At 42.5% G+C, this 12,896-nt stretch overlaps 1 protein-coding gene across 7 annotated transcripts in view; it reads right to left on the reverse strand.

Moving 5' to 3' along the window:
- The window catches only part of LDB2 (LIM domain binding 2), a 193,978-nt gene that overhangs the window by 37,810 nt on the left and 143,272 nt on the right, over positions 1-12,896 (reverse strand). For all 7 annotated transcript variants that reach the window (XM_035112353.3, XM_035112350.3, XM_035112354.3 and 4 more), the window contains exon 3: positions 5,752-5,924. In XM_035112353.3, coding sequence (XP_034968244.2) covers positions 5,752-5,924 — 173 coding nt within the window. The remainder of the gene's footprint in view (positions 1-5,751; positions 5,925-12,896) is intronic.

Here is a 12,896-nt window from a genome sequence, read left to right on the forward strand (position 1 = left end):
GGAGAAATTGGCTTTGGCCCTGTGTAAGAAGCTGCACTTGCCTTTTGCACAAAGCCACTGTTAGACATGATCCGCAATTTCTCCATGGTATTTTTTTTTAATGGTGCATTTGTTTAGTGTCTAAAGTTTCAGTGCAATTGCTGATCTCTCTGTAGTTTGAATACCATTAACATACTCTTTAAAACCCAGAGCTCATGTGTTCAGGGACTTTCATTTAACGAGACATTATCTAGGAAAGTATAAAATGCAATTTTCTGAAAACGTTCTAAGCTTTTCCCTCTGTAGTTGTCACCTCGTATACCCTACAAGCCCGTTCAATGGGTTTCTCTTGCTGTATTGAGTAAGAAAATAAAATTCCAGGCTCATATAGTCACATGTCATTAACCTGCCAGAATTTGTTAAATGTGGTGGTGCCTGCTAGTTTAGGATGGTTTTCGAAAGGACCAGAAATTCATTAAAGATCGGTTCTGGTAAAGGCTGTTAGTCACAACAGTGAATGTGGATATTGGTTTTCTGGTTCTTCCTTTGTACCCACCCGGTGATGAGACCTAGTCCTGTCTCCTGTCCCAGCAGTTAAACTCACATATTTAAAAGAAATGCAAGTTCTGGGTTGTGGCAAACCTACATTAAAAATCAATGGATCATGCCCACATGTAGGATTTCAAGTATGACCATTTTTAAAGAGATCACATACACTCACAGATCGTATCATCGAACAAACATACTATGTGACGATATTTAACTTTCTAATTTTCTAATTCCATACCAAACTATTTCTCTCTCTAATCAATTAAGCCAAAATCTCAAGTGAAGCTGCCTTCCTTCCCTGCCCCCCCAAAGCTGCCTTTCCTATAAAACCCAAAATGAAAAGGTCTCCAATTAAGAAAACATTTTCTGTTGTGCTGCATTCATGTTACCGTGCTGTGAGCTCTGACATTTTGTTTCTGTGGTAACCAAAATCAGCTGATTAGTTGGCATGGCAACAGAAAAGATGTAATCCCGGCAGACACACTCTAATCAATGCCCCCAGCACAGATGGTCTCTGGAGGATCAACAAGAAAGAGGCTGGCAGGCATTCAGGAGATCACGTGGCAACTCCAGACTAGGCCAGGGGGGGAAAAGAAAGAAAACTAAAAAAGAACATTTCTCAAAACTAACCAGTAGCTTTTTAACCCCTTCTTTGTCTTGCTTAATTGTCAAAGATTCTGCAACTTGCACCACCAGGAGGGAGAATAGCATCACTTTAGCTTTATTATTATTATTATTATTATTATTATTATTATTATTATTATTATTATTATTATTGCACAAAATGTAAATTTTACAAAGTAATAAATTCTTCCTTGACCTTCAGTTTTTATTGCTTAGAGCTTCTTATATCTGCCCCAAATCCTTATTTGATATATGGTTTGTATAAATTCATAAAAGTAACGTGCTCCTTTCCTTTTTTATAAGGTAAAGGAACATAAATTGATCCTTGGTGTTATGTCCAAGGCTGAGACACAGACTGTTGATTCGAATGCGCAGAAGGGAAAAGTGTATTTCAGCTATGCACATGGGCTGTTATTACAATTTTAACAATGCTGATCATTTCCGCATTTATGTGGTGCTATAAGGAAGCACAAGCAATGCTAGCCTTAAATAAAAACCATTTCTACCACGCCATCAAAGTCAGATAGGGCTGGAAAGAGACAGTTGTTTTAAACATGAAGGCAGGCGTCACACTTCATGCTGTGGAAACTCGTCTTACCATTGATTCTAGTAAAAAGGCTACGCAGGGTTAAAAAAAAATCAGAAGCCTGTGAACCCTTTTGACCAAAAATGACAGCAAAACCAAAGAAGTGTCATATACATGGTGGAAAGCAATTAGAGGTGAATGGGAATGAGGGAATTCATTTTGAAAAAATGTATTTGCATAGGGTTGCCATATTTCAAGAAGTGAAAATCTGGACATGAAGTTGACGAGCTTCTTTTGGGGGGGGGGGATGAAGCTATTTCCCCATAAATTCACCAAAAAAATCAATACAGTGGTACCTCTACTTACGAATAACTCTACTTACGAATATTTCTACTTACGAATGGAGCTCCGTCCGCCATCTTGGATGCGGTTTAGATAGGATTTTTCTACTTATGAATTTTTAGATAGGGTTGCTTCGACTTACGAATTTTTTCTCCCAATGCATTCCTATGGGATTCGACTTACAATTTTTTTCGACTTACGAATGTGTGTTCGGAACGCATTAAATTCGTAAGTAGAGGTACCACTGTACTTCCAATATGGGCTGCCATACGCCCAGGGTTTCCCTGGACATTTTAACTGGTTTCTGAAAATTCTGCCCCAGACACAGTTTTCGAAGGACGAATCCTGGCTATGTGTGGAAAATTCCGGACATATGGCAGCCCTATATTTGCAACCTTGGACTTACTCTTTATTTGGTAGATTCCACCCCCCCCCTGCCAGGGGCCTTGGCATGTAGTGCCATGACGCCATCACTAAACCGAAGACCTGCCACCAGTTTCTGGATATTTCTCCAGAAGGTGAGAATGGCTCCTATCCTTGCACAACTGTCGGTGTTTATGGACTCTTTCCAACTTTTAGTCAATTTGTAGTGGTTGGGGGCAGGGGCAGAGAAAGGAATCCTGCAGCCCGCCATATATTGAGAGGAGCATGGCAATAAGGTTTACATTATCTATTAGCTGGAATTACATAGCTAAGAAAAAAGGCATTAAAAAGACACCAAAGCAGCATTATTTGGGGGTTGCAAATCTTACACTCACTCAAAACTGAGAACTTAGGGGCAGGTTGGCTCAGTTAGTAGAGCAGGAGACTCTTATTCTTAGGGTCATGGGTTTGAGACCCATACAGTATTGGGCAAAAGATTCCTGCATTGCAAGGGGCTGGATGAAATGAACCTCCAACTCTACACTTCTATAATTCTATAATTAGTTTTGTTGCTGTTTGTGCAAACGGAAGGCAGTTTTCACCTTGAAAATGCTGGAACATGAAAATTCAGCACAGTTGCAGAAGTAATGCTTCTTCTCCAACCCACTTTCGTTTGGTTTGGTTTTTTTATACCCATTGCCTGTCTCCAGTGTAACTGCTAAGAATGTTGGACTTGGTGGTCCCTATTCATTCCAATGCTGCTGGAACAGGAGAACTTTCCCATAAATTTCACCTCCGTCTTTCATTACTGGGGCTGCTATAGGCTAAAGGGGAAATGCCAATAAATATGCAATTTTTCAGGTTGAAACGATATCGCTTCTATGAATGCTATGAAATCTAACATGATGCCCTTTTCTATGGGGAAAATTTTGCTACATTTTAGGTGCTGAGATAAACCAATGCAATTTTCTAAACACTTTGTTTCGGAAAGATTCTTTCCCCACCCAAGCAAAGTCCAATATAGTTTTGCTTCAATCTGCTGGGTAGTTATTTACTAAAGAGAAGACAACATGCTGACCTATGCAGCAGAAATTAATTATTATTGTTTTATCTTATTTTATTTTATTTGGTTCTTTTTCACTCCCACAGGGAACACGGAAATTAACATGCAAAACAAGAATGCTAAAAACTGCTGTCTGTATAGAAGCTTCATAGGTGCGTATAAACAAGAAAATAATCTAAGAAATTTTGGGTGGCACCATATCAGAAACAAAGAGGAATGTTTAAGAATGTGATGATGGTGAGTCTTTTCAGCTGGCAGAACATGGCTTGATAGGTCCGTCTCCCTGGAAAAAATGCTCTAAAGCAGAGGCCCTGCCAAAACTGGTCTCACATTGGTAAAAGGCGGCCCATAAAACAGGGTGTTATCTTCTGATCTCCTGGGACAGGGAAATCTATATGCTCCCCAAGAAGCATCAGAGCCTGGCCATTGAAGGATAATATCTATTCAACTATTCTATTAATCGAGGGTTAAACATTCCAGAGAACCAATTTCCTACGAAATATTGCATTAAGTCAACTGGGCCATAATCTTGAGGCTAGTGCTACTCAGTCTGGAGGCTAAACATGGAAGTAACAAGGATGATTCAAGAACCATGCCATAGGTGAGAGCTACATGGAGTGATTCAAAGGTATTCCACTGCTTAATCCTAAAACTCGATGGTTGCAATGGGAAGACTCTATGGCCAGAGGGCAATGTCCAACTGCTAACAGTGAATTACCAGCACTCAAACCAAATTCCAGAGTCCTGAGAAAAGACAACTACAGGTAACGTGCAACATGTGCATTTAACTTGTGCATTCAGCTTTATGCGCGTGACCAAAAATTTAAACATGTAAAAAGGGGCAGAAAGGGGGAGGGTGTCCAGAAAACAACACTTTGGCAATCCCACCTGCCACTGAACCCAATGTGTTTGGATTATACATCATTTTGGCTTTGGAACGTAAGATTGTATTGACTGCAACACCTGGAGCTATAGTACATCCTTACTTTGGAAGGAGGTGCAAGGGACATGCAGTGGATAATGCTGGTGGTATATGATGAGAGATGTTATAGCTTCCCCTCTCACACTGCCTGGGGGCAAAAACCTACCTGCGTTACTTTGCTGCTGTAGCAAAGGCCCTCCAAACTTTAAGCCACCATCCCTGACCAGTGGTCATGCTGGCTGGTGCTGATGGGAACTGAAATCCAGCATAAGAACAGCATGGCTGGATAAGGCCAAAGGCCCATTTAGTCCAGCATCCTGTTCTCACACTGGCAAACAACATGTCGGTGAAAAGTCTGCAAGGCAGTAATATGAACACATGCTATGTGTGGTGGCCCTATTAATGTGACTCGTCATGAAGTAGATCATGAAAATCTGGTGCCTGCATAAACAGGTCTCTGCTCACCTTTTGTATGTGAGTATTGGCTGTTCTTTCATACACAATTGGAGCACTGGCTTTCTTGCTATATATGAGTGAATTATGCCTAAATTTCAGTGTTGTGTTTCTTTTGCAATATAAAAAGTACTTGTGATTTCTCCCAGTTTGTGATTCATGACCAAGGATCTAGTCATGCAATAATAATAAAAAAATTGTTCAAAGATTGAATTCTACCTGAACTTAAGGACTCAGTACTATTTATTTATAACTGTCTGGATGGATATAAATATGAATTATATAACTGTATTAGATAATTGGTTGAGTTGGACTTTGCGATTTCATTCATTGGCTCGACAGCCAGGTTTTGGTTTTTACTGATTTGCACTTAATTAATTTTGTTTTATTTCTTATCTTAATAGCTATATAATTACAGGTAGGTAGCCGTGTTGGTCTGCCATAGTCAAAACAAAATAAAAAATTCCTTCCAGTAGCACCTTAGAGACCAACTAAGTTTGTCATTGGTATGAGCTTTCGTGTGCATGCACATGAAAGCTCATACCAATGACAAACTTAGTTAGTCTCTAAGGTGCTACTGGAAGGAATTTTTAAAATTTTGTTTTAACTATATAACGCCCATCTTTTCTTTATATGCCAATGACCTATGGCTATAAAGCAATAAATCAGAAATGAACTGAAGATTGAAGTTTGTGTACAATATTGTAAATTTTCACATAAGTTCTTTTTCTGGTATTATTTAACAGAACTTCTACTTCAATGGTGTTTTAGTTTTAGCAAATTAAAATTCAAGATATCGGGAATCACTTCTGCCATCCACAGGTAAAAAACCCCCACCAAACCACCAGTTATTAATCTCTAATGTAATCTGAAAAGGGATGCGGAAAACCCAATAACAATTGCATGTTTCATATTAATCTTTCCTATTACCTTTGTAAACATTGGCTTTCCATGTTGAGTGACCATGGTGCATTGATCACAGTCCACTGTGATGGAGGAGTTGTGGTATGATTCTTTTGAATGCTTTAGGATGTAATACAGGTCTGTCACACCTCCTTCAAAGACAGTGCTAAAATAACGAGGAATGAGGGTCCTTCCAATTGCTGTTGGGAAAATACAAAGCAAATGAGCAAAGGGCACTAGACAGAACACGTTTAAGTTGTTTTACTGCTGTTCATTTACTAGAACAATGGTAAAATCTGAACAAAACTTAATGCAGATTCCAATTAAACCAGTAAGAAATAGACTACACTGTTCCTTGTGGAGAGCAAGACCTGCAACAACAAAAAACTGGAGACCTTCACATATTGACATGTGGTCCAAAAAGGGTATTATGATGGAGGTCCAGAAGAGGTCCAGAAAAATGAGTAGGGTTGTCTCTGCCCATCCTTTCCCCAGCAGCATGGTGACCAAATCCAGAAGGGAAGCCAGGCTCCACCCCAGAATCTGCTTAGAGGTGATCAGCTTCAGCCCTAGATGCACCCCTAATCAGGGCCGGCTCTAGGTAGAGTCCTGGTGGCGTGGGGTGCCGGGCCGGTAGGCAGGGCGCCGCACAGCAAAGCCGCGCGGAAGCCATGCTGCGCCCTGCGAGGGCGGGGGCGCCGGAGCGATCCCCGCCCCTCAGCGCCAGGGCACGCGACCTGCTCGAGACTGCCCTGCCCCTAATTGCTGGATTTTGGCTCTGGCTCTGCTAAAAATTGTTCCTACACCTTCACCTTCCTTCCTTCCTTCCTAAATAAATGAATAAATAAATCCGTTTCAAGAATAGAAACAAGTAAAAACATTCCAAATGGAATAGAACAGTCTAGACTTTCACTGGCCCCCGAACAGGTATATCAGATTTTCAATTTTTCAAATATTGGCATGCCTAAAAGGCAGTCAAATACCTAGTAACAGCAGTAGCAATAGGTGAAGAAATAAATATAAGCTGTAGAAGGAGGGTTTGTGGGTCAGGCATCTATGTAGGGATCTATCCGGGTTTCCCAAAAATATGTCTTATTATTAAAATTAAGTGAGAAACATTACTAGTAAATGTAGTATTCTATAGATTGTCTACTTAATAGACAATCTATAGAATTTTAGAATTGAATAGTTTTTAGAATAATTAAGATTTTACTTATTGATATTAAGTATTTTGTTTAAAATACTCCTTTGGTCCTTATATATCTTTGAGAGTGAAATTGCAATTGACAATGCATTTTAGCATGAAAACAAATAATGTGGCTAAATAATTTAGGTAAAATTATAAAATTGCAGAGCTGGATTTTCTGGCCCTCATCGTTCAGTCTATATAGCAAAGCAGCATTAACCATTCCAGATGTGGTGACTGGTATGCATTGCCTGTCAGAGAAGTTTTTCCCCCAGGGCCACAAATGGGTTTATTCCGTCTGTTAGAGAATCACTTTATTTAGGCAAAAAACCACCATAGTTCGATACTACCTCAATGAGATTAATATTGGTGGAGGTTTTGCTATTGAATTAATTTTCCACCCACATTCTGCAATCCCTTATTGTCCCGTGTAAAATTACTGTCCTTATTGCCATCTGTGGACAGGCCCGTCCTAGCCATAGAGGCTAGTGGCGCGGAGTACCACGGCGCCGGGCGCTGGAAGGGCGCCAAGTGAGCGCAGGGTTCCAGCAATCTGGCCAGGACTGCGCTCCTTCTCCGAGGACTCCGCGCTGCGCCTCCTTCTCGTTTCCCCAGCGCTGGGTTCCGCTCAGTCGAGCTTTGTCACCAGCGCGCGCACAGCGCTCAAGCAGCTCTTGCTGGTCCCGCGGTGCGCACGCTGGTGGCGAAGCTTGACTGAGCGGAATCCAGCGCTGGGGAAACGAGAAGGAGGCGCAGTGCGGAGTCCTCGGAGGTGGCCTCCCGCTGCTGCCGCAGTCCGCTTGGTACTCCCGGGCCCTTGGAGAGGCTCTGGAGGGGGGTGCTGGAGAGACATAGCGCCAGGGCGCTGGACGGGCTTAAGACGGCCCTGTCTGTGGACACTTTTGTGATGAGTTGAGGACCTTCTGGAGCAGGTGGTGGTGGTGGGAGATGAGGAACCAGATGTCCTGCTCTGGAAGCAGATTTCCACTGCACAAGCAGGTGGACATAATCTAACATCATTGCATGCAGGGCTTGATGTAATATTTCACCTGACTTTCATCTATAGTAGAGACCTAAGTTATTTTTAAGTCCTACTACTGCTAGAGAGAGTGCACTTCTGTGCATGCCCAATAAGGTTCATGTCTGATGAAATGGCAAGAGCAGCAGCCCAGGTGAGGAAATCCACCTTTGAGGTATTCTAACACCTGGTATTCTAACGTCTGCCTCAGTCAGGGTTAAGACATGGAGTGCTGAGGAGATTCAGCAGCAGAACGGCAGCTGGAAAACGTGAGAATGGAGACGGGGGGGGAGAGGTTTGAATACACCAGGGATGGCCAAACTTGGCCCGCCAGCTGTTTTGGGACTACAACTCCCATCATCCCTAGCTAACAGGATCGGTGGTCAGGGATGATGGGAATTGTAGTCCCAAAACAGCTGGAGGGCCGAGTTTGGCCATCACTGGTATACACCTTTGCCCCAGCCCCAGTAAACCTTGTATGTGCTGCTGGAAGGCAGGACTTGCCGCAGTCTGTGTAAGGAAGCTTCGCTCAGTGAGAAACCCTGATTGTCCTTTTTTATAGTATTTTAAATATATTGTGATACACCTTGAGAACTTCAGTTAGTAAGAGGGGTGTAAATATTTCAAAGAAGCAAAAGCAGAAATAAATGTTTGCATACTACGCAGGCAAACTGAAGAACTTTGATACGGTTCGTTAAGCATTGTACATTTCAAACAAATACAGTTCCTTGCAATCCTCATTAAGACTTCTGTGTGTGCCCTCTATAGTGTATAATTTAATGAGGGGAAAGAAACTAGAAGTCCAGTGTACACGCATTTGTTTTTCAAAAGTGTTAAAAGATTCATACATTGCTTTTTTGTGATATACAACAAACATGAAATTAACCCATCAAGTTAATTCCTTCCTCCCCTAAGGCTAATCAGCACAAATTAAATTTCATGCTAATCATCTTGTACAGTTAACATGTGACAGAAAACCTTGAATTTGTTTTGATAGAATTAAATACATTTGCGTGGCTTATAAAAAAAGTATACCATTTATGATAGTTGATCTCAGGAGGTAAAAGAATACTGTCCCTCTTTCTCCTTACATCTATTAGAAACAATGCAGCATAAGAAATAATACTAGTTCTGTATTGGTGTTATTTTTTATTATTACCCTTGTTCTCCGAAAATAAGACGTAGCCATAAAATAAGCCATGGCAGGATTTTTAAGCATTCAAGGAATATAAGCCATACCCTGAAAATAAGCCATAGTGATAGGCAGTTTAACCGTGTAGGTTAAACTGTATCATACTTAATAAAAAAAAATTAGACATCCCCTGAAAATAAGCCATAGTGTGTTTTTTTGAGGAAAAATAAATATAAGACAGTGTCTTATTTTCGGAGAAACACAGTATTATAAAAGGCCCTGAAATATTGGCATCCCATTGCTATGGAGTACATTTTGCCTGCAAAGGTATAGAAAAAGAATCAGGTGCCATTTCCCTGAATTCACCTATAACCTGTAGGTAAAGGTAAAGGTAAAGGGACCCCTGACCATTAGGTCCAGCCGTGACCGACTCTGGGGTTGCGCGCTCATCTCGCATTATTGGCCGAGGGAGCCGGCGTATAGCTTCCAGGTCATGTGGCCAGCATGACAAAGCCACTTCTGGCAAAGCAGAGCAGCACACGGAAACGTCGTTTACCTTCCCGCTGTAGCGGTTCCTATTTATCTACTTGCATTTTTGACGTGCTTTCGAACTGCTAGGTTGGCAGGAGCTGGGACCAAGCAACGGGAGCTCACCCCGTCACCGGGATTCGAACCGCCGACCTTCTGATCAGCAAGCCCTAGGCTCAGTGGTTTAACCACAGCGCCACCTGGGTCCCTAGAGACATCATCAAATTGCCTTGCATATCTCCCTACATTGGCAGTGAGAGATTTCACTTTCTTGGGCTCCTTGATCACTGCAGATGGTGACAGCAGTCACGAAATTAAAAGACGCCTGAAAAGCAATGACAAACCTAGACAGCATCTTAAAAAGCAGAGACACCACCTTGCCTACAAAGGTCCGTATAGTTAACGCTATGGTTTTCCCAGTAGTGATGTATGGAAGTGAGAGCTGGACCATAAAGAAGGCTGATCGCCGAAGAATTGATGCTTTTGAATTATGGTGCTGGAGGAGACTCTTGAGAGTCCCATGGACTGCAAGAAGATCAAACCTATCCATTATTAAGGAAATCAGCCCTGAGTGCTCACTGGGAGGACAGATCGTGAAGCTGAGGCTCCAATACTTTGGCCACCTCATGAGAAGAGAAGACTCCCTGGAAAAGACCCTGATGTTGGGAAAGATGGAGGGCACAAGGAGAAGGGGACGACAGAGGACGAGATGGTTGGACAGTGTTCTCGAAGCTACCAACATGAGTTTGACCAAACTGCGGGAGGCAGTGGAAGACAGGAGTGCCTGGCGTGCTATGGTCCATGGGGTCACGAAGAGTCAGAAAATTATTTTCCGCCCTGTCATTTGGTATCATTTGCTGACAACATCATAACACAGGGTACCAGATTTCTCAAGATGGGAGTCGCTGATAAGGTAGTGGAGGAAAACAGGAACACAAGTGGATTCTTCCCTGGATCGACCAGGTACTATATTTTGCCGTCACTAGGCTCCCTAATCTACCAAACTCCGCCCCCTGATCCACCGACTATCACTTTTTAGCTCATAGGCTCTGCCCCTGAGTGCCAGGAGAAAGCAACTCAAAATCTCACCTCCGTAAGTAAAGACCGGGCAAGTTTTGCCATCGCCACAACAGTGTCTGCAGGGAATGATTGATGACTCTTCACTTATAGGCTCTAAAGAACCAAAGCGGTAAAGTGGATAAGGATGATATGAATGTATAATATTAAATGGAAAATAAAGTGTGTGTGTGTGTGTGTGTGTGTGTGTGTGTGTGTGTGTGTGTGTGAAATCTTCACCTATAGAGGTGAAAGTTTAGGAATGTTATGAGAGGCTAAACCTGATCCCAGCCCAGAAGACAAAAACAGGATGGGAGGGCTGTACTGTTAGATCACAAGAATCTTTATTTGTATCAGCCACTAGCTATAGCAATAAAATAAAATGTACTGAAGATAGAGGTAAAAACTTAACTATACAAAACACATTTTGGAGGTTTACATCAATAATAAAACAATAGATTTTATTCTAATTACCCCCACTAAAAACCTTGCAGTTTTTGCTGTCATTTGATCATCTTGATCTGCTAGAAGAAAGGACCATAGCTGCCAAGTCTCTCGTATTCCCCGGGAAATCCCCGTTTTCCAGCTGTTCCTAGTTGAAAAAATGGATTTTTTTGTTTTTCCCCGGTTTATTCTGGCGCAGCGGCCATTTTGGAACTGGGCGGAGCATGCTCAGAAGCGACATTTTATGTTGCTCTGCCCAGTTCCAAAATGGCTGCAGTGCGACTTCTAGCGCGACGGCCATTTTGGAACTGGGCAAAGCAGCATCAAAAGTCACTTCTGAGCATACTCCGCCCAGTTCCAAAATGGCGGCAGCGCTACTTCCGGTCTGCTACTCCCGGCCCAGTCCCTTATTTCTCCGACAGCAACTTGGCAGGTATGGAAAGGACACAGTAGCAAAGGTTGAGCGACCTGGCATGGACAAGAGTAGAGGGGTAAGAACCTCAAATCTTTATAAAGAGTGCAAGCCAGAAGCACATAAGCCACATGGACATACAGTAACCGTTTTTCCAGCAGAATTATTTGAAACCATCCCCTATAAACCTCTCTGGGTATGGGAGGTGCTGGCGACCTGCAGCCGCCTCAATAGCTTGCCCCCACATGGATCAGCGAGGGGACAGGCAGAGGCACTGGGCGCTACGCAATTCACCTGATGTGAAACCCCCAAATCGCCATTGGATGCAGATGTTCTCCTAATAATGGGGTTCTAATTGCTATTAAGAATAGGCGTGCACCAGAGGAGATGAACATTAAAACATCAGAACATCAGCTGCATGGAACTGAGATTTGAAATTGGGAGAAGATTCTATTTTGTGTTGGAGGTGGATGGAGGGGGGGAATCTCTGCTATATTTTATGGAAGTTTTTACATTTATGATTCAGCAACCAGCAACCCTCTCCTAATACTGAATTTTAAGATCTACAAGGGAGGTTGGTTTGATGTACGATGTAACATTGAGATGTAAAAGAAGTTGTTAAGTTGTGTGTGGCTTGAAAGGAGTAAAGGGGGAGGAGAGCCTGGTTGCTTTGTTTGGAAATGTGTCACTGGAAAGTTAGAGTCTAACCACCACCCCCCCCCAAGACTGAAAGAGATCATGGAGATGTTGCAATATAACGTACAGTGGTACCTTGGTTTGCAACCGTTTTGGATTACAACCACGTCAAACCCTGAAGTATGTGTCCGTTTTGGATTACAACCCATTTTGTTTGGATTACAACCAATTTTTTTATTTTTTTTGAGGCCCCATTGGCGAAAGTGTGCCTTGGGTTACAACCTGTTTTGGTTAACAACCAGACCTCCGGAAAGGATTATGGTTGTAAACCAAGGTATCAATGTATTTTCTAAAAGATATCACTGTATTTTCTAAAAAATAAAAATGCTACGGTAGCGGCGAAAGGAAAGGGGCGGAAGGGCTTTTTGGATGTTGGATGAGGAATGGCATCGCCTTTCCCCTCCCTTCTCAGCCGGAGGAAGAAATAGCGAATCTCTGGAACTTGTTGACTCGGTGCCAGTGGACGGAAGGGATCTGCTGTTGTCGATTTGGAATGGCTTGAGTATTATGAGAAGGAGCTGAGCCTGAGAAAGAAGAGGGTTTAACCTTGAAGTTGCAGCTCCGCCCCAACTAGGCTGGAATAAGGAGACAGCCCCAAATGCTGCAGGAAAAAGGAAAACATCAGAGAGACATACAAGGCCAAGAGACTAACAACTGACTTTTGGATGTGGCGCATGCAGGATGAAAAGGGAAAAGCTAT

This window comes from Zootoca vivipara, chromosome Z1, assembly GCF_965207765.1.
Source record: "Zootoca vivipara chromosome Z1, rZooViv2.hap1.1, whole genome shotgun sequence".
Lineage (NCBI taxonomy): Eukaryota > Metazoa > Chordata > Lepidosauria > Squamata > Lacertidae > Zootoca > Zootoca vivipara.